Source organism: Phasianus colchicus, chromosome Z, assembly GCF_987193195.1.
Source record: "Phasianus colchicus chromosome Z, bPhaCol1.hap1.1, whole genome shotgun sequence".
NCBI lineage: Eukaryota > Metazoa > Chordata > Aves > Galliformes > Phasianidae > Phasianus > Phasianus colchicus.
Genome location: NC_143476.1, coordinates 32,586,657 through 32,612,343, shown reverse-complemented (window position 1 = coordinate 32,612,343; position 25,687 = coordinate 32,586,657). Strand labels below are relative to the sequence as shown.

Below are 25,687 nucleotides of genomic sequence, written 5' to 3'. Positions count from 1 at the left end.
GGAAGTCACAGGATCTTGCTCTCTCTCACTGCTGCTTGGCAGAGGGTGTGGGTGAGCTTCCAAGCCATGCGCCTTCAGTTCAAAGTAGGCTTTTTCAGTTTCGGAAAACTCTCTTTCTCCTATTTGATTTCCTGGTCTCATTTTCAATTAGATTGTATTAGACTGTGTTATCTTGCATTCTGATAACATAGTTAGTAAAATAAGTTTTCTTCCTTAGATCATTGCTGCTGTTCCCTTTTTTTCACCCCCCCGCCTTGAGCCCAGCTCCCATCTTCCTACCTCTTTTCCCTTTTCCTTCCCATTTTGGGGGGCGGGGGGAGGAGTGTGGGGGGGTACAGGCCTACTGCCCCCCTGTCATGGGCATAGATCAATCTAGTTAACTCCATGACTCATAAAAGCATCACCATTCAAGGGAAAATTAAGATGTACATAAAAAGTGAGCAAAGAACATTCAGAGAAAATATTTTCTGTAAAATTCATCACTCTAGACTGTAGATATGATTTATGTGTGTAAACCTGGGATTGCTTGACTGCAGTCATCAGCTGTGTTTCTTGCTCATGCCCTTGCACTCACAGGACAAGCTAAAAACAAAAGAAAGAAAGCTTGCTGGTTGAAATATAAACAGTTTAATGACTGAAGGAAAGAGGGGAAACAAATATTAGACCCACTCAATTGAGGCAATCCTTCATCACCTCACCAAGTAGACTGCTGGCAACCTCCACCCCAAACCTCCTCCCCTCCATTGCTGTTGCTGAGCAGGACGTAATATGGCAGGGGCCATGGCTGGTTTGGGTCAACTGTCCCAGCCATACTCTGTAGGCACTGCAGTGTTGTTAATGCTACAGTAGCCACCAATCCAGAATATGGCACCATATGGGCTGTTGCAATGAAAGGTTATTCCATCCCAACCGGAATCGGTAAAGAAACCCACTGTATATATATCAGCCCAAAGAGCACACATCATATCATTTTATGCTTTCATAAGTATATGTTGTATAACTTTTTTAAGAAGCCTTTGACTCAGCTTCAATGAATTGCCTATATTTTTTATGCCCAACAATCTGTGTACTTAATTGTATTTATTGTGGTCATGGCAATATAATACATTTCTCTACTGACATCTTGCAGTGCCCTAGAAAAACAATATATTTCAGGATGTTCATTTCAGTCTGCTTCTTATTTTCCAGTCTGATGCAAAAGTTTAGTGACCTTTCCTACAATATTTTGAGGACTGATTTCCTTCATCTAGTCATGGCCACCAGAAATGTGTCTACTGACCTATCATCTGATGTGCAACCTCAGATAACCATGATGCATTAGCTTGTAAATCAGTGAGAAAGAGGCAGCATCTGAAACATTATCATGACAAACAGGCTGTGCTCTTTGACAATTCTTGCCATTCCTACCTGTATTTCACTCAGTTTTTCATGCTTCTCATATATTCATGTGTGTGTGGAGAATATTTTTAAGTTGATATATACTGTATCTATATCTAAACAGAATTGGTATTGCTAAAATATATACTGCTCAAATGCCTTTTACTATGCTCTCAGAAACATAAGCTTTGAGACCATGTGTTTCCCTGTTCTTATGTTCAGATACATTTAAGCATATATTAACAGTTCCTCAACTACTGATAGTGATAAAAATTATCAAAAGATAATTTGTGATCTATGCAGTTATAAAGCTGGCAACAAATGTTCATACTAGGATTAAATTTGCCTGCCCTCTTTTGTATATTAACCTAACCCAGTCTTCTGCACCTTAAATTTCTAATAAAGAAAATTATGCAGATCTTTTGAAAGAAAATAGGCGGTTTTCATCAGTACAATTATCTTTTGCTTTGTCCTAACTTACTTTATAAGGCCAAGTGTTCACAGATTGTTTAGTGATCACTAAGTGAACAAATTAACCTGCTGTTTGAATTAAAAATACAAAGTGTCATTGTATTTATCATAAAAGTACCAGGGACTTTCATAATGATATGTGTTGATATGCATGCTAACCCCTTGAGCTTATTAGCAACAGGTATGGTAGGATGGACACTGATAAATAGTTGCCATTATGAAGAGAATTATTAATTATTTTCCCTCACTGTCTTCATTAAAGTTCTTGAGGAACTGCATTATGAAGAATGAGAGGAAAAATCACTTTTCATTTCATCTAGTGCAGGCCCCATGTTTCATGAAAAAATTGCAATTTATAATTAAAAGTCAGGAAGACTCAAGATGTACATTGTCAGACATTTGTAACTGTACTACTAATATTCAGCCACCATTCACTAGAAGATACTCTCTCTTTATGTGCAACATTATATTCTTCTCCTTTTTAAGACTGGTAGAGATATGCAATCAGAAGAAATTCAGAACATCATTTCTGGGAGTTTATTGTTGAAATATATTACACTGTTAAGTGTTCAGATTGCACATTTGGCAGACAGAGTAACTACTGTCAGTGCATACTCACAGATGGAGACTACTTTTGGTTGAAGGATGGAAGATGAGATGGGACTGCAACAAAAGCATGTACATCTGTGAACTTAAGCTAGCAGAGTAAGGAGTAAACCACTGACACTCTACCTCTCACTATCTTTAAAATATACCATTCTACCTATTTTTAAAATATTCTAAAAGTCTTAGTGTTTGAAACTGGGAGTGAATAGCTTTTCTGTGCACTACTTCCACCTCCCATCATAGAAAGTAAAAAGACTAAATTTCCTGAGTTTTGAAAACATTTCCATTCAAACATTGCTTTGTCTGTCAGGCGTGACTGTTTTGGGCCTTTCCTGGGCACTGCAGCAGAGCTGCTGTTGGACATCTGTAATAGGGGCAGTTCTGCCCTGGCAGGCTGGCAGCAAAGCAAGGATGTGAAGGAGAAGCGTGATTGTGAGCAAGTACCAGCCCTGCAAGGCAATCTTGGTTGAAAGTCTCATAGCAGCTTGTTTATCTTTGCAGAAATTAATTTGCCTATGCAGGAGTGGAGAAGAGAGGATAAGGACTGATACATATCCTAAAGAATCTGACTTGAAGGAAATGAAATTGTCTGTTTATATTTCTGGTGCTTATTCAGACAGCACTAAGATAAAAAATGTTTTTAGCCTCACTGAAACCTTTGCTTTTTTTATCTGGAAGAACAAAGGGAACACATTGAAGGGAGCGTAGAACCAGGGCTGATTTTGCCAGAAACAAACTTACCTACCACAAAGACCCCACGAAGGAATCCAGGAAAATGCCACCTCATATCTCTGCTCTGCATTTGCTGCAGGTCTGGCTGAGATAAGTTGTATCCATTCAAGGTACTGCAATAAAAGCGCTTCAGAAATGGCCTCATTTTTCAAAAGTTTTATTGTTAAGTTTGAAGACTAGACAAGGTCATACTGGTTTTACATCATCCTACATGATTTAAGTATATACAAAACCATTTGAATATCACACAGCTTGAAAGGTTGCAAAGGTCTTTGTGTCCAAGACACTTCTGTACTTACTGACACATCAGAAGCCAGCACTGAATATTATAGATCATATTTGTTGTATAGCAAAGATACACCAATTTAGTATCCTTAGTCTTCAAAACACACATGTATTTGTATGCAGCCATTCCCAAAGAGAAAGTCAACCTGGTGACCACAGCCAGGTAGCATGATAAGCCCTTCACGCAGATAAAACTGAGCCTGGTGCCAGTGCTTGTTTTCCCAGGCTAAAAACATAGCATGCTGAGGAGCCGCAGAATAGTGCCTACTTAGCTGGTTCAGAATGAAATTTAATTAAAAGTGTACTTTCACTCCTGTTCAATGCCACCGTCACAATACCGAAGGATCCTTTCGAAGTGTTTTTCCACTTATCCTTTATGTGCTTCTCTTTTTGGTATGCCAATTGCTTTTTTCACTGGGAAAGTATGGCTGTGTTAGTTGTTTATTACTTGTCCCTTCTGTCAGTGGTTTTCATGCACAAAGAGAGGAGAGTAAAATAAAGGGAAAAACCATAATACCGGACCACATCTGGTATCAAGAATTATTTCAGTATGAAATAACAGTAGGAATACAGTTTGGTTTTATGGCTGCTTAATATCATTTAAGGAAAGTTTTTGGCAGCTAAGGAATAATTTCAGTAATAAAGCCACAGCACGCTGGCTGAAAGTGTCGGGGCATCACCTATATGATTTATTTATAAATTATTGGAGCATGTTATTATAAAGTACAAAGCTTTGTTTTCAGGTTGTGAAAGCTACTGGCACATGGAAGCTAACACAGAGGAAAAGAATGAAATTACTAAACTCCAAGTTAATGCAAAATGAAGTGACTATTTTAGGTATTCTAACAACATTACTTTTATGTGCAGATAAATGGTTAACAATCAAATTATCAATGGAATACAATACCAAAAGTTGCAAAGCATGACAAAAATAATCACTTGAAAATGAATATTCCAAAACAAAACTAAAAATATTTGATGAACTAGAGACTCCAATTTGCAGAAATGCCTCCCACTTTTAGGTTACACAGTCCATTAGATAGATGGCTATTCTTACAATCTATAAGTAAATACTCAGTTGCTATCTTACAACTGAAAAATGGTTTCAGACTTCTTTAAATACTGTGTGTCCTTAAAAACATTTTTTTTGTGTTTGTTTTTTAATGAAGAGCTTGAGGTGCAAAACATTGACAGTGGTTAACTTAAGAATACAGTTTTTCTCCAGAATTTTACGTATCCCCATGATTGACTTTCTCTTTAAAATCACTCACTATGCTTGAAGACCACCTTATATATACATCATTAAGGAATGCTGTTAACACAGTTACAGACAAGACATTAACAGTCTAGTGGCTTTTGTTATGCAGCACAAAGTAAAAAATAAAGAACGAACTTAGCAGTGTTGCACAGGACTTCAACATTTCTTACACATACTTTCACCTTTATAAGACTTTCCTGTAGAAGTCTTTATATGTCTAAGCCTTATAAAATAAATACTTGTATAAATACAGTTTAAGGATTAAGTCATTTTATAGAGGCAGGGTGTTCTGTTTGTTAAAATGTGACAGTTTAAGTGACGCTATCCGAAAACCGCCACCTATATATCCCCAATTCTTGCAAGTAAAATTCCTGGCTGCTAATCTAGGGTCTTTCACAGTTAAATGGATTATATATTTTCTCTGTGGTGGAGAATGTGTGATTAAATGCAGGTTTTGAAATCCAAACCGTTTTGTTTCCAAAGCAAACTTTTCCCTTTGCAGACTGTGGGCCAATGGGGCATTTGTCTGGGAAGCAGGACTCAGGCTCATACTTCAGCAACGGTGACAGAAAGTAAGTTCAGTGATATTTGCTAAAACATGCAGCTGTATATATATATGTATAATTAATTTATATCTTGCCATCAGCATGTTATGAAGTTAACAGTGTGATCCCATGTGCCATTATTTCAGGTAGCAAATATAACACCTCCTAACTCCTTGTCCCAAGGTCTTAAAGATTCTGATGCTACATTGTCATGGAGCACCTTGTGCTTAGGAAGCTCAGAGTGCTTCACAAGGTTGGTATAATTATCTCCATCACTGGGCTGAGGTTACTGCCCAGCAAACAAACACCAGAGCCATGACTGCAATGTCCTTCCCCATCCCCTTATCTCACTCTTGCTGCTCAGCTACCTCATGCACCAAGTCCATCGGCCTGTCTGGTTTCTAGATCCTATAAGGCATAGCAGCACCCTCCCCCTCCACCTAATTGGATCTGCACTACCATCCAATGCCTAACTGTACTTCTAGCATCTTTCAAATTCCATCACTGTTCAATTTTTTTCTGGGTCCTAGGGCCCTAGCTGGCCATACTTTCTTAAAATAGCATATTATGAAGCATTTCTGTAGATGAAGCATGACAAAGATCAGCCTCCTTGTGACTCAGTGGCATACTCAGCAAAGACACAGCTGGGAGAAGAGGGAACCAAGTGCCCAAATCTGGTGAACTCCTACAACACCTCTTGCCTCCATGCTTGGGAGAAAGAACATGACTGGTGCCATTAGAAAGGCCCAGCAAGAGGCCCAGCAGCAAGGAGGTAATTCCTTCCACTTGCTTCATGGCACCTCATTCCTTCATACCACATGCCTCCTTGCAGGAAGGAGGTTTCTGAAGGAAGAAGATGGACAGCTCCATCTAGGGCAGTTTACTCCTGGGTAAGTCATGAAATGGGTTCAGGGTTTATGCACTGCACTGTGCCTTTACCTTTGCATTTACTGAGAACATGGAACTACAAGTACCCCCCTGTCTCACCTCAGCCTCCTTGCAAGAACACCATTCAAGCAGAATTAATATACTTTGGCAAAGTCATTAACTTCATAATGTACTGACAGCAAATTTTGTTCCATATACAAACAGGTGTTTCAAAGAAAATAACAGTGATACTGAACAGAAAGGATGAAGGTTATGTCTCTAACATGCAAAATTGAGAAGGAACATGGGGCTAGCTAGGAAAACCCTTTAGGTGAATGGACTCTGCTGATTAGATAAGAATAATGAAAGGTAGCTAGTAATATCACAGGTACTGTATTTTACGGTACCACAAAGTATTTTCCAAAATATATGTCATAAATACTGACAGTGTTTGATAGGCACAATTACTATAATGCAGTCATCCCCAAGTAAACTTATTGCTAAAAGCTGCAGTATCACTTTTTGCAAGTAAGATGACAGTATGATTTATGGAGAACTTGTCAGCCCAATGTTACTGAAGCTGCAAATGAGCTTTGTCATGCTCTTTCTCTTCCCTTGTAAAAAGGATGCTGCTGTTTTTCCCTAACACATTTCAACTAGTGTGAACAAATTAAAGGAGAGCTAGAAAGATAATGCCACAGCAAAAGGGACAACACTAACATATTTCAAGGACAAAATCGGATTGGATCATTTAAAGGGCAGGCTTAGACCTCCTTGCGAAAGACATTTAGCGGCCTACCACAAAATGAGCACTTGATCATGAAAAACCCACTCAGCTTCCTACAGGCTTTGCACAGTTTCTTCTACGAAGGGACTGGTAGGGGTACTGAGAGCTGCGATGCCCAGCAGTACCCCACCTCAGTCCTCCTCCGTGCAGCCCAGCAGCTCTGACCGCAGGGTGATCCGGCCGTACCATGACCACGGGATAATGCGGATGTGCCGGGCATAGATTGGAGGGTCAATGACGTTCTTCCGGTGAGTGTCATTGTCAAAATTTCCCTGGAAAACCTAGAAGGCAAGCAGCAAGAAGGTTGGTGCCTGGATAGCCAAGCATGAGCACTGAGAAATGACTGGGTTAGGAAAGCTCCAAGAGAGATATTCCTTCACGGCTGACACTTGCTGGGTTCAAGGAGGACTATTCTTTTACACACGCTATTTTACATACCTTGGTACTTCTTGGACTAGTGTTTTATGAGACGTCTGACAAATACTGGCCCAATCATAGAGCAAAACGACATTCCTCCTTAATGAAGGTCTACACAGTGTTATTTCTCAGATAGAAGGGAGTAATGTCTTATTAAAACATCAGATACCTGAAATTGAAAAGTAACGTCTAGAACTGACATTAATGGGATCCAAAAGGAAGTGACAAAGTGAGTGAAGAGCCTGAAACTTCACAAAGCAGAGCCAAAGGAGACAGAAAAACCAGAAAAACCCTGGGGCCAGAGAAAGGACCCTACACATGTGACTCAGGGTCTGTATGGGTGCTGGACCTGCACACCTGGCTAAGATGTGAGGTGCAGATTCAGCCCACAGTTCAAATCACCATTACCATTTTAAAAATTAACTACCTTTTTACTTGGCATCTGTATCATGTCAAGTTAATCCTAGGAGATTCTGTTACTGTTTTGGATGAAGTAGCATTAGAAGGATACTTACTCACCAATGCTGCTTGGATGCCATTGCATAAGTTGTGATAAAGTTAGTGACTAAAAGGGACACTATCATATTCTGTTGAAAAATGTTACCATAAGCATTAATAGCATTGGTAAGCAGTTCGTGATTCAATTAAAAATATCTTAACACAGTCTAAGGTATGTAAATACATTATTTCCAATGGCATGTGTTAGTCAATATATCAGTGAGTTCCAAAACTCTGATCCGTGTTAGAACAATGCCAATTGTTTCTCCTAAGAGCTGTGATTCAAATTCAAAGGACACAGCATTTCTTTTTCAGCAAAATGGTCAGATCACCCTCCTGAGATATTTTCGGTTTATACGGGTAATCTTCAATGTCTTCAAATGTCTTTTCATTTACAAAAACATTATTTGATGTCTTTTTGACTTCAAATGATTGATTTTCATTTGCATAAGGCACAAAAGGAGTATGATCCTCTAGAACAAGTGCTTATGTGACTGAATTAGTACAGAATGAAAAACTTCTTTGAAGTTCTTAGGAAAAATGTCAGAGGTTGAATTCAGAAGAGAATTTTAGTCTACTAAATTTTCAGAAGAGAATTTAGACTACTATTTTAGTCTTTAAGCTTCTCTCAAGTGCTATCAGTTTGGCATTTTCAGGAAAACATGTACGCTCCACAAGTGATGCACTTTCATAGGTGATACATTTCCCTCCTTGCCTGGAATCTCAGCATTCAAGCTCCCAGCAGTTAAGATAAACAGATAAAATTTCAAAAAGACTGGCCACAGAAACACAGTGCTGTGACTCTAGGAAAAAAAAAAAGAAGCTTTTTGGTCAGGAAAAGTTGTTTGTTGTCCAAGTATAGTCTAGTCTTGATTACATAAATTAGCTAGAGCTTGGCTAAGATTTCATCTGAATTTGAGTATCATTTGTATCAATACAGCATACAATAAAAGAAAGCAAACTCATTAAAATTAGCAAGGTGCAATCCACAGCAAGGAAAGCTTAAAAGTAAAAGATTCTTCCCTTTGATTTCTTGCACACACATGCAATTTATCTGTTTTTTTTTTTTTTTGTTGTTGTTATTTTTTTTTGTTTGTTTGTTTTTACCAATTCAGACGATAAGCAATGCAGAGCCACAAACAATTCTTGCTGCAGAGCAACAGGAAAATTCTTTTATTCTCTATTTCATTTTTCCTGTGGAAGACATCTCAGAAGTAGCATTTTGACTAAGACTTAGAACAAAAAAAGTCTTTGTTTACCAGAAGAATCCATCTACTCGCTATCCATACCCACAAGCATCTGTGCAAAGTGAAAATATCTGAATCAAACTAAGGAACAAATACAGATGAAAGAGTTGGATTATACTATTTTTCCTAGAGCCACAAAAGTGTATGTAAACTCACACACAAAGTCATTATTACCTGAAATTAAACTCACCTGTTTCAGATACTAATTTTATGCAAAAATTTACTATCCTTCAAAATTCAAGATACAGTCTCAGGAAATTAAAATTGCTAGATCAGAGCAAGGATTTTAGGAAAACAGATTTATCAAATAACAAGAGAAGCTTTGCAAACTACCCCAAATGTGACTGGCATGAAATATAACATTTCATGAGCAAATTATACTGGATGTGTTGCTGTAGACCAGTGGCAAATTTAGAATCATAGAATCATTAAGGTTGGAAAAGACCACACAGCTCATCAAGTTCAACCATCAACCCATCACCACCATGCCCATTAAACCGTGTCCCACAGTGCCACATCTACTCTTTTCTTGAAAAACGCCAGGGATAGAAAATTTACTACTGAATTTTTCATTCTTCATTTTACCTCAGCTTAAGCTCACTAATGAAGTCAAGAAACTTGGAAGAAAGGAGGAGGTATGATAGATGTCTATAAAATCATAAATGGCATGGAGATCAATCACAGACAACACTGCATTGTCCCCATAGAATGAGATGAATGAGCCACCTAATGGTCATGCTGCTTCACACACCGTGTAATTAAACTGTGGTACTCTTTCTCACAATATTTAGATATTAGTAAAGTGAGATAAACTGCTAGGGGTAGGATCTATAGCCAAGGACTATAGAACAGCAGGTAGAAGAGTGCAGGAAACTGGGAAGACATCTGCTGGAGGATGCTTGCTCCCTGGTACAGGCAGGTCACACAACAGGGCAGCTCCTAAATTACCAGGTATACCTGTGTATGTAAAAATGGATCTTCTAGTTTATTTTTATTTTTATACTGGAAATATCTCTTTATGTCGGGCTGCATACTTAAAAGGTGTAAGTTACTAAAACTTTCACTCAGAAGCTTCAGCAAGTTTACACGTACATATTCCCTACATACATATGTAGCTCCTCTGTATCTCAGTATTTTACAGCTGCTTTTAAAATAAAAAAGTAGAAAATGTATGATAGTGTGCTTTTATATATGATAATTTATGACCAGTTTGCAAAAAAAGAACACAACTGTAGAAAATACATACATAATGCTATTCTCTGCCAAAAAAGATTTCTGAAATATAAACAAGTCTTGCTTATAGCTGTGTCAAACGAGCTATTTGGTAGTCTTGCCTTTAAATACTCACTGAGATTTTTCATTAGAACTAAGCGTTTTATGCCCTAAGCAACATATCCAAATTATGCCAATGTAAATTGATTCATATTTTAAAAAGAGAACTGTAGTATGTTTTATGGCAAGATAATTTAGAATAACTATCTAAGGAAGAATAGCTTGGGAAAATTGAATTTATTATATCCAGTGCTTGCTGTAAATGTGGAGATTAAAAGCAGGTTTCAGGGCACATCTACAGGACTACTTAACAGGTGGGGGCAGTAGAATTGTTTGTTGCATTGTGTCAATGTATACCTCAGATATACGAAAATTCAGGGAGCCTGATTCTCTGCAGAGAATATTTCTGAATCTCATTTCTTACAGAAACTGAAATTACATGGAAAGTCTGCATTGGCCTTAGCATTAGTGGTTCCTGCTATTTGGATAATAGCAAAGAGCTGAGACTTTAACATCCAAGTCTCAGATGATGAAGTCTGTATACTGTCTGTTGAACGTTAACCATATTTTTTGTCCAGAGTATTTCAAACAGGATCTTGGAGAAGTTAATCCTGCTCATACAATCACAGAATCACCGAATCACCGAAGTTGGAAAAGACCTATGAGATCATCCAGTTCAATCATCAGCCTGTCACCAATAGTTCTCACTAACCATGGCCCTCAACACAACATCCAAACGTTCCTTGGACACCTTCAGGATTAGTGACTCCACCAACTCTCTGGGCAGCCATTCCAGTGCCTGACCACTCTTTTGGAGAAGCAGTATTTCCTAGCGTCAAACCTGAATATCATATTAAAGGCGGACTATTTAAAAAGAGTAATTAGATCTAGCTTCCATTTGGATTTTGCTTCAGTGCATTACATCTCATAAGTATGACAAATAAAGGGGAACTATTCATTTCAAGTATAAAAGAAAGCTGAATGAAAAATATTTTTGATAGTCATATTCCCTTCTTTCAGAAACATATTATTTCTTTATTGTCATTCATTGAAAAATACTTCTTCAAGCAAGAGTGAAATTTGCAGATCTGAACAATCCATTTAATTTGTGTTAAAAATTTTTGTTCTAGTTTGGTGGAGTATTTCTTTTCACAATGAAGAGCTACAAAGTTACAAGTGAATGGCATTAGGTCAAAGATGGTGAAAGATGTTCTGATTTCTTAGCAGAAAGAGAGCTGCTGTTCAGAGGCATTGTTTTACTTTAGAACAATTCACAACTGGAAGATGCTTTTCACTATAAAAGACTGTGCAGGCTTTTTAAATATAAATGAATATGTGTTCAAACAGACATGTTCATGCACCTGTGCTCATGTAGTGATGTAGGAGAAAAAAAAAAGACATTCTTCCTTTTCAGTTGATATTCAGAAAGTCTCTTTGCCAGTCTCACCTTTGTGCTGGGGAAGATGATAGGCCAGATCCTGCTGGAAGCTATGCTAAAGCCCATGGAAGACAAGGAGGTGATCCCAGACAACCAACATCATAGCTTCACAAGGGGCAACTTCTACCTGACCAACCTAGTGGCTTTTTTATAATGGCAGTCAATGTCTCAATGTCCAGGTGGAGATCAGTGACAAATGGTGTGCCTCAGGGGTCAGTGCTGGGACTAACACATTTTAATATCTTCATCAATGATACTGACACTGTCAGCAAATTTGTCATGACACCATGCTGTGTAGTATGGTCAACACACCAAGAGGACAGGATGCCATCCAGAGAAACCTAGACAGGCTGAGAAGCGGGCCCACATGAACCTCATGAGGTTCAACAAAGACAAGTGTGAGGTCTTTTACCTGGGTTGTGGCAACCCCCACTATCAGTACAAGCATGGCAATGTACAGATAGAGCATAGTGCTGCTGAAAAGGATGTGGGGGTAACTGGTGGATTGCAAGCTGGTCATGAGCCAGCAGTGTGCCCTCAAAACCCAGCAAGCCAACTGTGCCTGGGCTGTAACGAAAGAAGCATGATCAGCAGAATGAAGGAGGTGATCCTGTCCTCCTACTCAGCATTTCTTAGATCTCACTTGGAGTACTGCATTCAGATGTGAAGTCCTCAGTACAGAAGAGACACTGACCTGCTGAAGTATGTCCAGATATGTGCCTCCAAAATAATCCAAGGGATGGAACATCTCCCCTGAGAGGACAGGCTGAGAGAGTTGGGAATGCTCTGAGAATACCTTATAGAGACCTTGGGTTTTAAGAAAGAAGGGGACATCCTTCTTTATCAAGAATTATGACAGGACAAGGGGAAGTGGTTTCAAACTAAAAGAGGGAATCTTTAGAGTGGATATAAAGATAAGTAAGGATGGTGAGACAGTGGCACAGGCAGCCCAGAAAGATGGTGTATGTACTGTCCCTAGAGACATTCAAGGTCAGGCTGGACAGGGCCCTGAGCAGCATGATCTAGTGAGTGGTATCCCTGTTCACTGCAGGGGAGTTCAACAAGATGGCCTTTAAGGGCCTCTTACAACTCAAATAATTCCATGACTCTATGTTTCTATGAATAAAATGATGTATAGTGTGATATTTATTATTTCCTCAAATTCTGAATAGATACCAAGCATGTAAAGCTTCTAAATTTGTAAAGTGCATTAACACATTCTCGCTATTTTTCTACTTGAGATATCTCCTCATGTCCCTGAAATGGGAATTTACTCCACTGCACATAGTTTGTAAGTGGTTTATGACAGAAAGTTCAAAGCAAAGCAAGAAAAGAAATATTCTGAAGAACAACTGCCCTTCAGAAATGTTTACAGAAATTCACTTTAGCTCAGCTGAGGGCAATAGGAACCACCTGTAATTTAAATCAGTGGAGAATCTAGGTTGAGGGCTTGAAAAACTTAAACAAACAAGCAGTGGGACCCTGGGAGGCAAGATACAGTGTTGCAACTTTGCCCTGATGTTACACAGGGTCAATATATTGATGTATGTTGTTTATACTCAACAGGGCTGTTTTGGTTTGTGCAAGCCTTATCATCAGTCAAGTTCCTTCAGGCAAAATAGCAGGAAAGCACAACACACTACCCACACCACACAGAAAAAAATGAAGTGCAGATCCTATGTTGTAAATAAAATTTCTGCTCTCCTTTTACAGATCAGACAAAGACCAATGAAATCTAACTGCCTGATGAAAAAATTTCAAGTAAAATACAGACTTTTTACAGTGAAATTTTAAAAAGTTAGCATAAGGTTAAAATATTGTTTTAAGAAGGAATGCTAAATAATAATCATCATATTATCTTAGAATAACAGAAAGGTTGTATTGGAGGGGACCTTAAGGATCATCTAGTTGCAATCCTGCTGCCATGGGAAGGGACACCACTCACTAGATGAGGCTGCCAGGGCCCCACCCAGCCTGGCCTTAAACATCTCCAGGGATGGGGCATTCATAACTCTGGACAGCCTATGCCAGTGCCTCACCACCCTGTGAGGAAGGAATTTACTCTGAACACCTAATTCTACATCTCCTCCTTTAGTCTAAAACCATTTCCTCGGGTCTTATCACTATCAGCCCATGTAAAAAGTCAGTCTCTCTCCTGTTTATAAGCTCCCTTTAAACACTGTGAGGCTGTCAGTTTTCCCTGGAACCTTCTCTTCTCCAGACAGCTCCCTCAATCTTTCTTCCTAGGTGAGGCATTCCAGCTATCTGATCCTCTCTGTAGCCTCCTCTGGAATTCACTCCAACAGCTCCACAATGTTTTTGTACTGGTGGCCCCAGGCCTGGATACTGTACTCCAGGTGGGACCTCATGAGGGCAGAGGGGGAACAATCTCCTCCCTCATCCTGCTGCCACCACTCTTCTGATGTTGCCCAGGATACTGTTGGCCTCCTTGGCTGCAGGTGCACACTGCTGGATCACATCTAACTTTTATCCACCAAATCCTTCTCCACAGGTTTGCTCTCAAGGAGTGCTTCTCCCAGTTAGTACACAGGGATTGCCCTAAGCCTTGTGCCTTGCACTTGGCCTTGCTGATGTCATTAAGTTATCGATGGCCCACTTTTCAAGCTTGTCCTGATCTCTTTTTGAATTGCATTTCTTCCATTATATCCACCATTCAGCTCAATGCCATCAGCAAGCTTGCTCAGGGTACGCTCAACCCCACTATCTAGGTCACTGATAAAGATTCTAAAGAACACCGGTCCGAAGACGAACCTCTGACGGATACCCCTTGTCAGCGGCCTCCAGCTGGGCATCACTGACCACAATCCTCTAGCTGCAGCTATCCAACCAATTCCTTATCCATTCTTCAAGTTCATATCTTTCCAATTTAGATCCAAGAATATGATATGAAAGCATATCAAAGATCCTGAAGAAATTCTGGTAGATGACATCAGTTGCCCTTCCTTTTTGTACTGATGCCATCACTCCATCATAGAAGGCCACTAGATTGTCAGACACAATTCTCCCTTGGAGAAGCCATACTGGTTGTCAGTCCTTGTCTTGCATATGCCTTAATGGAACTGCCAGAGGATCCATTCCATTATCTTCCCAGGCACAGAGGTGAGACTTACTGGCCTACAGTTCCCCAGGTCTTCCTTTCACTCTTTCTTAAAAACGGGAGTGATATTTAAGACTTCAATTAACAGCCACATCTTTTTGGAGAGTGGCTCAACACCTACATCAGCCAGTTCCTTCAAGACACTGGGATGCATGACATCTGGCCCCACAGAATTGTGTATAATCAGTCTTATCAGACGCTCTTGAACTTGATGTTTACTTACAGTTGGAGGGACTTTGCTCCCCCAGAGCCCACCTGGAGGTTTTGAGAACTGAGAGACACGAGAAGCCTGACTGCCAGGGAAGACTCAGGCAAAGAACTTGCTGAGTACTTGAACCTTCTCCAAGTCCACTGTTGCCATTTCGCCCTTCATATTTATTATGGAGGTACAGTCTTCTTCACCTTTCCTTTTTGTATTAGTAGAAGTCCTTTTTATTATTTTTCACATCTCTCAGAGTTTAATTCCATTTGTGCCTTGCCATTTCTGATCCCATCCTTGTGAGTCCAGATGGCATTCCTCTATTCTTCCCAGGCTACAGTTCTCTGCTTCTGCTGCCTGTGCATTTCTGTCTTATCCCTCGATCTGACTAGAAAGTCCTTGCTCAGCCATGTTAGTTTCCTACCTCTTCTGCTTGATTTCTTATGCTGGGGATGGAGAGTTCTTGTGCTCTCAGAAAAGTGTCCCTGAAGAGCTGCCAGCTCTGTTGTGGTCTTTGTTCCTAAGGACAGTCTCCCAGGAGATCTCATCCAATAACTCCTTACACAGCCTGAAGTTCAGTGTCCTGACTTTGCTTTTTGCCAGGTCCATATTACTTGAGATCACAAACACAACCAGAGCATTGTTGTTACAACCCAGAAGAGCACCAGGTCCAATAAAGCTTCACTTTTGCTTGTTTCATCCAATACCTGGACTAGTAAGTCATCTTCAGCAGACTCCAGGAGTCTCCTGGATTGTTTCCAGCCTGCCATGTTGCTTTCCAAGCAGATATCCAAGTGTTAGAAATCCCCCACCAGAATGAGTGCCTGTGAACATGATAATTCTTGGAACTGAAGCAAGAAGGCTTCATCAATAGGCTACTCTTGATCAGACAGACTGTCATAGACTCCAACCACTGGATGACCTTCAGTGATATGGTTCCTAATTTTAATCCATATGACCATGGACTTTTCTCAGAGGCAATTCTTCACAGTCTATCTACTTCTTAACTTAGAGGGCCATGTCCCTCCTGCACCGCCTATCCCTTCTAAAAATCTTTTAGCATTTGACTGTAGAATTCCAGTTGTACGATTCATCCCACGATGTTTCTGTGATAGGAATTAAGTCATAGTTTTCTAATTGCACCATGGCTTCCATTTTCTGTTTATTTCCCAGACTCCATGCTCTGGTGTAGAGGCACTTCATCAAGGCTACTGACCTTGAAGATGCATCCAAGATCACAGAACTCCAAAACTTGTGTGTGACATCATTCATGCAGCCATTCATTTAACTGATACATTCCCCTCCTTCTTCCCATGTCCAGTCACCAACTGGAATCAAGAAAAGCACTGTGTCCTACTATTACTCCCAGTTCCTTCAGCGTCCTTCAAGGGGACATAAAGGCTCTATTAGTATTTCCTGATTTCCCTATTGCAGCAATCGTTTAAACAATAATAGAAAAAATGATGTTTAAATATGACAGTGATGTGAATTATATGTATGAACTGGATCTATCAGTGTAAATCGGGTATTATTATAATTAAACACCAGAAAGATAAAACATTAGCAATATCTAGCAGAAAGATTTTCCATCTAACTTTTCATTTAAACGTATGTTTCTGCTTTCTGTTGCTATGGCAATTAACTAGATATACAAAGCACAAAGCTTATAACTAGTTCTTCAATTTGTCCAGAAATCCAGTGACCATTTGCACAGGAGATACTGTCTACCTGCAGTTAATTGCATGTCTCTTAGCTAATAATAGTTGACAATATGCAGCTTGCATATTGTCCCTTAGGTTACTTTCTTATGTTCTTTCATTTCAGAAATCAGCCTGTAAAATACCATTTGACATCACAGTTGGCCTTGAGCTACCTACAGCATGCCATGTAATTTATAAATCACATTTGGAATGTTATTAAAAAAAGGTCAAATTTGGTTTAGATCTCCTTAGCGTTGGAGGCACAGTGAGCTACTGACCTCTAGTTGAGAAAAACAAGATAGCTATTGGATATGGTCCTTTTTCTAAAATGTAGTTTCTTCCTACTTGCCAACCAGCAATGTAAATTTTTCTTTGTATCTTGAAGAGAACAGGAAAAGTATTCTTATTTTTTCATGGATCTGATTCAATCTATTTAAAATGAATGAGAAAAGCATCATTACTTGAAGAAACATTTTTTTTTCCCGTTAGCTTTTTTTCCCAGTACCTTTTACTCTGCCTTCATAGAAGCTTAGCACAGCTGTGAACTCAGATGAAAGCAGCTGAAAAAGCAGAAGCCAATCAGGAGCTGCAGGCGCCTGTTCTTGGAACATTATTTCCAGTAGGAACTGTGCAAAAAAAACCTGAATACCACATTTTCTTCTGTTTGAAACAACTAATTTATGTGTTGCAGATTTATCAAAGATGCAGGGTGCAGATAGTGCATTTTGAATACAAGATAATAGTATTTTTTTTTCCCCTCTCTGTAAGCTAATTTCACACATTATGTGGAAAAAGAGGAGAAGGGAATAGCTTTAGGAATTCATTAAGACTGACTGATATGTTAGGATTCATCCTGTAAACTGCCCAACAGTGGATAGTTTAGGATTAACCTCTCAGTTCCTATTTCTATGTGTTCGAAAGTCACAACATTCATCCATAAATCCTTACTACAGTCAGAAACAAGTCTGTAATTTCTGCACTTGGCATCATAAAATGACACACTTCTTAGGACTTTAAAACAAGTTATTTTTCTTTCATACTCTCTTCCTTTCCCTTAGAGATTTTGGAACTGTCTTTCCCTTAAATTATTGGACAAAGATTACCAGGATGAGTAATCCACCTGTGGAGGTAATCAGAAATCTATTTGTTCTTTTTTTCTCTTAAAAAAACATTTCACACAATAAAAAGAATGAATTAGGGTAAATTATGAATAATTTATGCTTGTTGCTGTTGATAGTTGCTAGTATTTATTTTCTATCTCCTTTCTGTATCTTCAGGGGACAGAAGAAATCTTTCAAAGAGAGTTTCTCTTTGCTGTGTAAACATAATATCTTCTAAAATGTTCTTCCCTTTTGAGCCAAACCTCAAATCTTTACAAGAGCAAAGGAAATTGTTGTGGCTTTTGCGCAAGGATACAACTACTAGGTAGGACAAATGATGCTGTTTCTCTTATGCTTTCTGTGGAATTGCTTTTTATTTGGTCGTTTTCATTTTTCATTTGCATTTTTGTGCCACTCCGCTGCAAATTATGGACAAAGGAGTGGATCAGAGAATACCCAGTACTACTGTTTTACACAGACTGTGGGCAAACCCCATGATAGCACACTGCACTAAGGCATTCTGGGCTGGAGTGACAACAAAGGGCTGTATGTAAAACTAGAAGTTTTTACTGAGTGATGTTGTATGCCTTGAGATGAAGATAATTTATATGTTCTCAGTAATGAAATAGATGATGGAAATTTATTAGCTTGTTAAAAATGCAGAACATTTTCCCATCTTGGAAAGTGGAATCAAAATTTAGAATGGTTTTGACAAATTGGAGAAATGCAAATTGGAGAATTGCATGCTGCAATTTAATAATGGTATGTACAAAGCCAAACCTTAGAAATTCATGACCAGTGTCAGAATGTGGAGAATATTGGAGCTTGCAGTAATTCTGTGCTAAAGATTACACAAATTAACGTGGATTGTAAATATATCTGAGGGAATAACAATGCACTGTTCCAAGAAAAGGAAAAAAAAAAAAGTATGGGGATTATAACAAGACTATCTCCTGTAAAATGTATCACATAATATTTCTGCTCAATATTAGTGAATATCAGCTGAAATATTACAAGTTTGGGAAATCAGCTTCTGGAAGAGGTGGTCCAAGCAGGATTCAAAAGAATGATCTGATGCTCAAAAAACAGACTGTATTAGGAAAGGCTGAAAGACTAAAGGAATGAAGATTATTTTTCCCCACAATAAGCTGAGAGGAATTGTTAGCATGCATCAACAAAAACAAACTGAGGACAACACAGTATTATTGCAGTAAGAGAAAAAAAAACACCTTTCTACCTCTATGGATATTTAAGCCTTGGGGTAGACTGCTTATATTGCACAATTTTCATCACCAACTACTTCTATGAACTTATTAGAAGAATGGTTTACAGTATAAGCATTGTATCTTTGATAACGTGAAGGAATTTAATTACTACTTTCACTTTTTAAACTAGCTGTTTTTAACCTTCATTCAAATAATGAAGAACTATTTGCACCTACTCCTAAGACGGCAATCAGGGCCTCTGGGTTTGCTGAATCCCATTTTCTATGCAGAAGACCTCAAAGTGATGGGTAGGAGAGTAGTCCCTTCATAGGTCAAGAGGTACTGCCTGATCAGTTGAGATCTTTTCCAGTCCTACCTCCCATGAGGTTATGCCAAGCTCATTGAGCGACAGCTAGCATTTTTCAAATGTCAGACTCTGGGTAACTTTTTCTATCTAGAAGAAATTTAAAATAGTGAGAATGCTTTTGTTTAATGTTTCTGGATCTTAAGACTGAAGTCTACAGTCTTGCCTACTGATCTTGTTTATTTTGTATAAATTCAGAAGATATAATTTCTAATTTTGAGCTAAGTGTATTTGATCATATTCTGCCTTTATTTGCTCTTCATTTCTTAAAGAGTAAGATGCATCTATTTTATTTTCTGGGATGTAAACTAATACGGGGTGGGAAATGTTTTAATAAGACAATGATTAAGAGTTTTCCATTGTTCCTAGAGGACTGTACATATAGCAATTAGCAATCCACCTGATGATGAAAGTGAAAAGAATTTAATTGCCTTGGCAAATGTTATAAACAAGTCTAGTCTGGAACAGCGCTGTTAAGTGAGAATTCATTTTCTTCTAGATTTCCTTGTGACTGTTACTGTGTTTCTCTCTGGAGACTGGAACGTGTGTTTTCTTTTTCAACAAAATGAATGCAATGGCTTGCTATCTGAAGTTTGGCTTGGAGAAGGTATTTCTTTCACAGTAGATTCTTCCACTTTTAAATGCCAGGGATTTAAAATGGAATGTGTAGGAAGTGCTGAAGTGCCGAGCTGTCATTTATGTTGAATGTATGTACAGTATGTCTTCAAAAGGTGAGTTGTTTCTTTCCAATCTTTATATGACAACCAATTATACTAGACACTTCCATAATCATGGGTGTCAGGACCCTCTCAGGTGGATGGCTAAAATAACAGTTTTACCTCTTTAAAAACATTTAGAATTTGACAGGGAAAAATCCGTTTGCAGGACTGAACAACAGTGAAATGTGACTTGGCTCTTTGAGTTGACAGTGTCATCTTTTGGTAACAATCTTCTTACAAGTATAACATTTCTATGCATAGATATGCAGTTATGCACATATTTAATCCAATGATGTAGCATATCTTCCACTATTAAATGAGCATTCATTTCACAGAATCAGATCACAGAATGGTTTAGCTTGCACTGGACATTAAAGATAATCTAGTTCTAACTGCCTGCTGTGGACAGGGGTTGCCACCCACTAGATCAAGTTACAACAGAGCCCCATCCAACCTGGCCCTGGGTGCCTCCAGGGATGGGGCATCCACAGCTTTTCTGGGCAGCTGAGCCATGGCCTTGCCACCCTCTGAATAAAAAATTTCTTCTTAACATCAAACCTAACCTTTCCTGGTTTAGTTTTAAGCCATTCCCCTTGTTTTATCATGATCAAACTGTGTAAAAAAAAACCCATCAGGCTCCTCCTGCTTATAAGCTCTCTTCAAGTGCTGGAAGTCCCTTTGGAGCCTTCTCCTGGATGAACAATCCCAGCTTCCTCAACCTTTCTTCACAGAACAAGCTCTCCAACACTGTCATCATCTGTGTGGCTCTTCTCTGGATCTGCTCCAACAGCTCTGTATCATCCCTGTGCTGAGGCCCCAGGCTTGGACACCATAAGGGGGCCTTACTGTGAAAGTGGGAACATTTACTACCCTGAATACAGATGCTAAAACCACCAGATGTGGGACATACACGTCAGGCGTATCAGCCCCATCTGATATTTTTAGTATTATAACTTTCAATCCCATCAGACATAATTCCACTAAGATATTTAATAAATAATTCACATTTTGCCAGCATTCTTCATGTTTCTCTTAAGCAATGCATATGCACTCAGGTCTTTGTGGTATAAAAATGTTATGCAGTATAAAGGAAATATACAATGAATAATACCCTAAATAACAAGTTAACTGCTTCTAGGTAAATCAATCATTAAATCTACACTTTCTTTACACCCTCCATTAAACATTTCCTAGGGAAGTTCTGAAACTTTTTATGTTTTGTGTTCTCATAATAGTGTAATAAAAATAATCTTTCCATTGGGTATTCAAAACCCTGGAGTGAATAATCTCCATTAAAAAAAAAAAAAAGAAGAATTAAAAATGGCTAGGTAATGAGGTAAATTAAAGATGTGCTTTACAGAAAATTACAGAAAACAGTGAATACTTACAAAATATGTAGAGACATGATTTGAAATATACAAATAAACTACTATTTATATACTTTCTTCTCTTGAGTTAAAGGAAGAAATAATACCAATAAAGAAAGAACTGTAAAGTTTTATGTCCCATATTTAACAACATTAAATTAGGTGCACTGCACGGATAGGTATGATATCACTGCCCTGTGAATGTCATTGTTTTATATTGCTCTTTTCTATTCCCCTTCACTTTTATCTGTGGGACCCTATGCATAGGAACCCTATAAAACAAGCAGCATACAATAGGCTACCAGCTCCTTGCACTGGAATTACCACAGTTATAGTCTTCTCTATGTGCAACTGAAATTTCAGTTTTCTCTTTGTTTTACCTTATCCTTCTTTTGTTTTTCATCCTGGTATATGACCCAGTGTTCCCCATCGTTACTGTAGGCAAGCTTGTAGGATCCCACAAACTGAACGTGTCCAAAATCCTTAGCTCCTTGAGTAATTATGCCAGTGACTTTTGTAGGAACAAGTAGGTCAACCTAAACAAAACACAACACAGGAGAACAAATGTAATTAGAACAGTTTCTGCATGCAGTCTGACTTCACACCACACAAAATCAAAAGGAGCTGATACACTGCCACAGTTTGCAACTTCCGCATGTTCCAGTTCCATGTAGTGGTCAATTACCATTGGATAATTGGTTAATTCACCTTTTTCTTGTACATTAATCATCACTTTTACCCCCTTATGGTATACCAGGACTGATCTCACACCATTTTTTATTGTGCTGCCCACCTTCCCAGCAAAACAGCAGTCCTCCTTGCAAACCATCTGCAGCCCAAAAAGCACTCCCATGTGCTCCTAATAATCTGAATAGAGTATGTCACATGTTGATTCTCCATCTCCATTCCATCTCCTCTGCAGTGAGAGAGACTGTGCTTTATTGAGTCTTTTAGAACATTTTCTATCACACTTTTCCTATTGAACTCTTTCACTCACTTTAAGACCTTTATGTCTTTTTTCTACCTCTAAAACTCTAGCTTTTTCATTCACTAACCTTTTGGAGCTATTCATTTTATAATCTTAGCTAAAGATTTAAAAAATGCAAGGCAGTACTCTTAATGCCTAATAAAATCTTTCAAGTGGCTTTCACATGGTCAGCACATTTGTGATCAGCTTTGTGGAACCAGAATTCAACACTGAATATAACAGATCTGGGCCAAAAGGCTTGGCTTAAAGTAATCAAAGAACAGAATACAATAACAGAAGTAAATTGACCTAATAACACATTTTTAGAGGAAGAATGGAGCAACTGCAGTCTCTATTTGAACTGACATTTTCTGGAAATGTGAAAGCATTTGATTCTGTGTCCTCCAGTAAGCATTAAACTGGAAAAAAAAAAGAAACAAAACAAAACCAAAACCAAGAACAACACCACAACAAAAGTAGATTTATTTCAGACAATAAATAGCTGTGAAACAGCTGGCATTTTTGATATTGTTTGCTAAATCAAGTAAGAGTAATAGTAAAAGTATCCTGGTAAAAATGAGAGAAGTGCTCAACTCTATAAGAAGATGAGGAATATGTTTTTGCAATAACAAAAAAATAGAACTGAAGAAGAAGGTGATGGAATAAAGAATCTCTGACTGATAAAATGCTGAAAACCCAGGATTGCAATTTTTTGAAGCTGAGGTCATCTGAAGAGGCCAGATTTTGAATGGAAATGTAGGTCAAGGGAGAAGAACATCTGTGAAAGCATAAGAAATTAATAATGAGAAAAGGAGAAAAAATAAATGAGCATCAGAAGTCATCAAACCCAGGTGAGTGCTTTTACAGGCTGGGCACTACAGTTTGGATCCCATAAAGATGAAAATACAGAAATGTGTAAGGACATGTTTTTAAGAAATGAAGAGAAAAAATTTGGTTAGGAGCAACCAAACAAGGAAGACTGCATACATCTGCCCCAATATCTGATGACAAGTAGCAAATAATGAATCCTTTCCAGAAGAGGAAAAAAATAGAAGTTTTAGTACTGAGATACCATTACAGCAAATGGAAAATGGCATTGTCCACAGATGATCTTAGAATTTTGGTTCTATCAGAAGAAAAGGATTTATTCTCATCCAACAGAAGCAATATTGCTCAGAGGAGCACCCTGGAACCTGAGGGAAGTACCCCTGCAGGGAGAAACTCTTTTCATTTTCTGTTTGTTCAGTGGAAAGAGGAAGGACTGAACCAAGAGCAGCTCTCATAGACTGCTTGAAACAACTTATTTCTTCCGTAGAAAGTGCAGGAGACTGGCTTCCACAACCTGAGTGGACTGCTAGGAATCAGGCATTGCTAGTTAGATTTTTTTAATGAATTAATAAACTCTGAGTCTCCAGACCTAAATTCCAAATATTTTTTCGGAGCCCAGATGATTGGATCTGCATTTCAGAAAGGGTGATCTGGTAAAGAATCATTAACTGAGCCACACTTCTGGGCAGTGTTTGAACTAAACATTTCTGAATCAACTTTAAATTCTGTTTATAAATAATTTTTACATTAACATTTTCCAAGCATAACCTCTTCTATGTGGTGAATGTTTCTTACACTAAAAGTTAATCTTTCTCCTGCTAACTTGAAAAGATATTTCCATAAAAACACTTGGCTATTTTTAAAATGTCAAAAGTAATCTAAAAGGATTTCACAAATATTTAACATGGCCATGATGTTCAGAGTATTTTTCATTGAAATTCACAGCAGCAAGAAAACGTCCTATTAAGATTCAGGGAATTTCAAAGGTGAAATCACAATATATCTTTATTATTACCCAGATCCAGGGTTAATAAAAATGTGCTGGCAACAATTGTTTTGCGCTTATGGGACATATCCAGTGGCCTTGCAGTCTTGTTCAGAAAAATGATGTGGGAATCTGGAAGGTAATTTGGTACATGTTCAGTCTTCTTATGAAAGACTTACACAGCATACATAGACATGTTTCTGTGTGTGCGTGCTTGTGCATGTTAATTTTATGAAAAAAAAAGAGAAAAAAGTAAGGTTTAATAGACAGGATCTGTTCTAAGTGTAGGTTTTGACAATACAAATAATATAAATTGCTGGGGGTGGAGAGAAAGAAAAGGATGTACTATTCTCTTTTTTCTTACTTTAGTATCACATTTAATTATTTCTTCATAAGCTGGTAAGAAACCTTCATGAAGTAAGGGGTAGTTTTAACTTTTTTCTGTTGCTTTATTACCTTTTGCAAAGAGTTAAAACAGTCTTGCTTTTCATCCTTCCTACTAATTAGTAATTAGGAACGAAAAGGTGAGAAGAACTTACTCCAATTTCTAAGCAAAACATCCACATTAAAATACCTTAACAGAAAGTCATAACTTCCCATCAGGATGCAGAATACATTTATTCAGTTAGTGCAGATTGCAAGTAACAGGCAATCAAACAAATTGCCAGGGAGAGAAGCTGAATTAACACACAGCCACTATGTGCTCTTCAAAGCTGAATGTGATTAACCAGATTAGAATGTGACTTTGACTTTTTTAGTGCAGCAGAATTTAGAGTGAGGTAGAGGCAATTAGACTGCAACTGATAGGCTCATTAGCTTGTTACACGAAGAACCATGGTTTACAGTTTAATGTACATTTCTACAAGCAGCTGATCAAAAAGCAGTTTAACACCTTGTGTTTGGGAGAACTCTCTTGGGCTGTAGCAGTCCCCTTTGTAAATATGTTTTCCCACCTTGCTTCAGACACTGACGATGACTGAATGTGATTCAAAGAAAAGTGTAAAGATAAATCCACCTGAATATGAAAGATTATAGTGAACCACTGCATGGATATGTAGCATAAGCTGCAAGGCACTGTACAATTCAACACAGAGTAGGGAGAAAACAGTCACATCACTGCTCTGTCCCTGCTGTGAGCTAAAAAAACCCTAGATTTTTCTCACCTATCTGTGCAGATGTGTGCAATTTTCATACAACTCACTTTTCAGCTGAACTCCTTGAGAACTGCAACTACAGATGCAGATACCTTCAATCTTCAGAAACCTTCAAGTACTGCAGTTTTCTGAACACCCCTTCCTCTCTCTTCTCTTCTGAACATCCCCTTTTCTTCTATAC

At 38.4% G+C, this 25,687-nt stretch overlaps 1 protein-coding gene across 1 annotated transcript in view; it reads right to left on the bottom strand.

The window, feature by feature from the left end:
- Positions 1-3,329: 3,329 nt before the first annotated feature.
- Positions 3,330-25,687, bottom strand: part of EDIL3 (EGF like and discoidin domains 3) — a 270,698-nt gene continuing 248,340 nt past the window's right edge. The window contains exons 10-11 of the mRNA XM_090131571.1: positions 21,953-22,108; positions 3,330-7,209 (exon numbers count right to left, since the gene is read on the bottom strand). Coding sequence (XP_089987697.1) covers positions 7,060-7,209; positions 21,953-22,108 — 306 coding nt within the window. The 3' untranslated portion in view covers positions 3,330-7,059. The remainder of the gene's footprint in view (positions 7,210-21,952; positions 22,109-25,687) is intronic.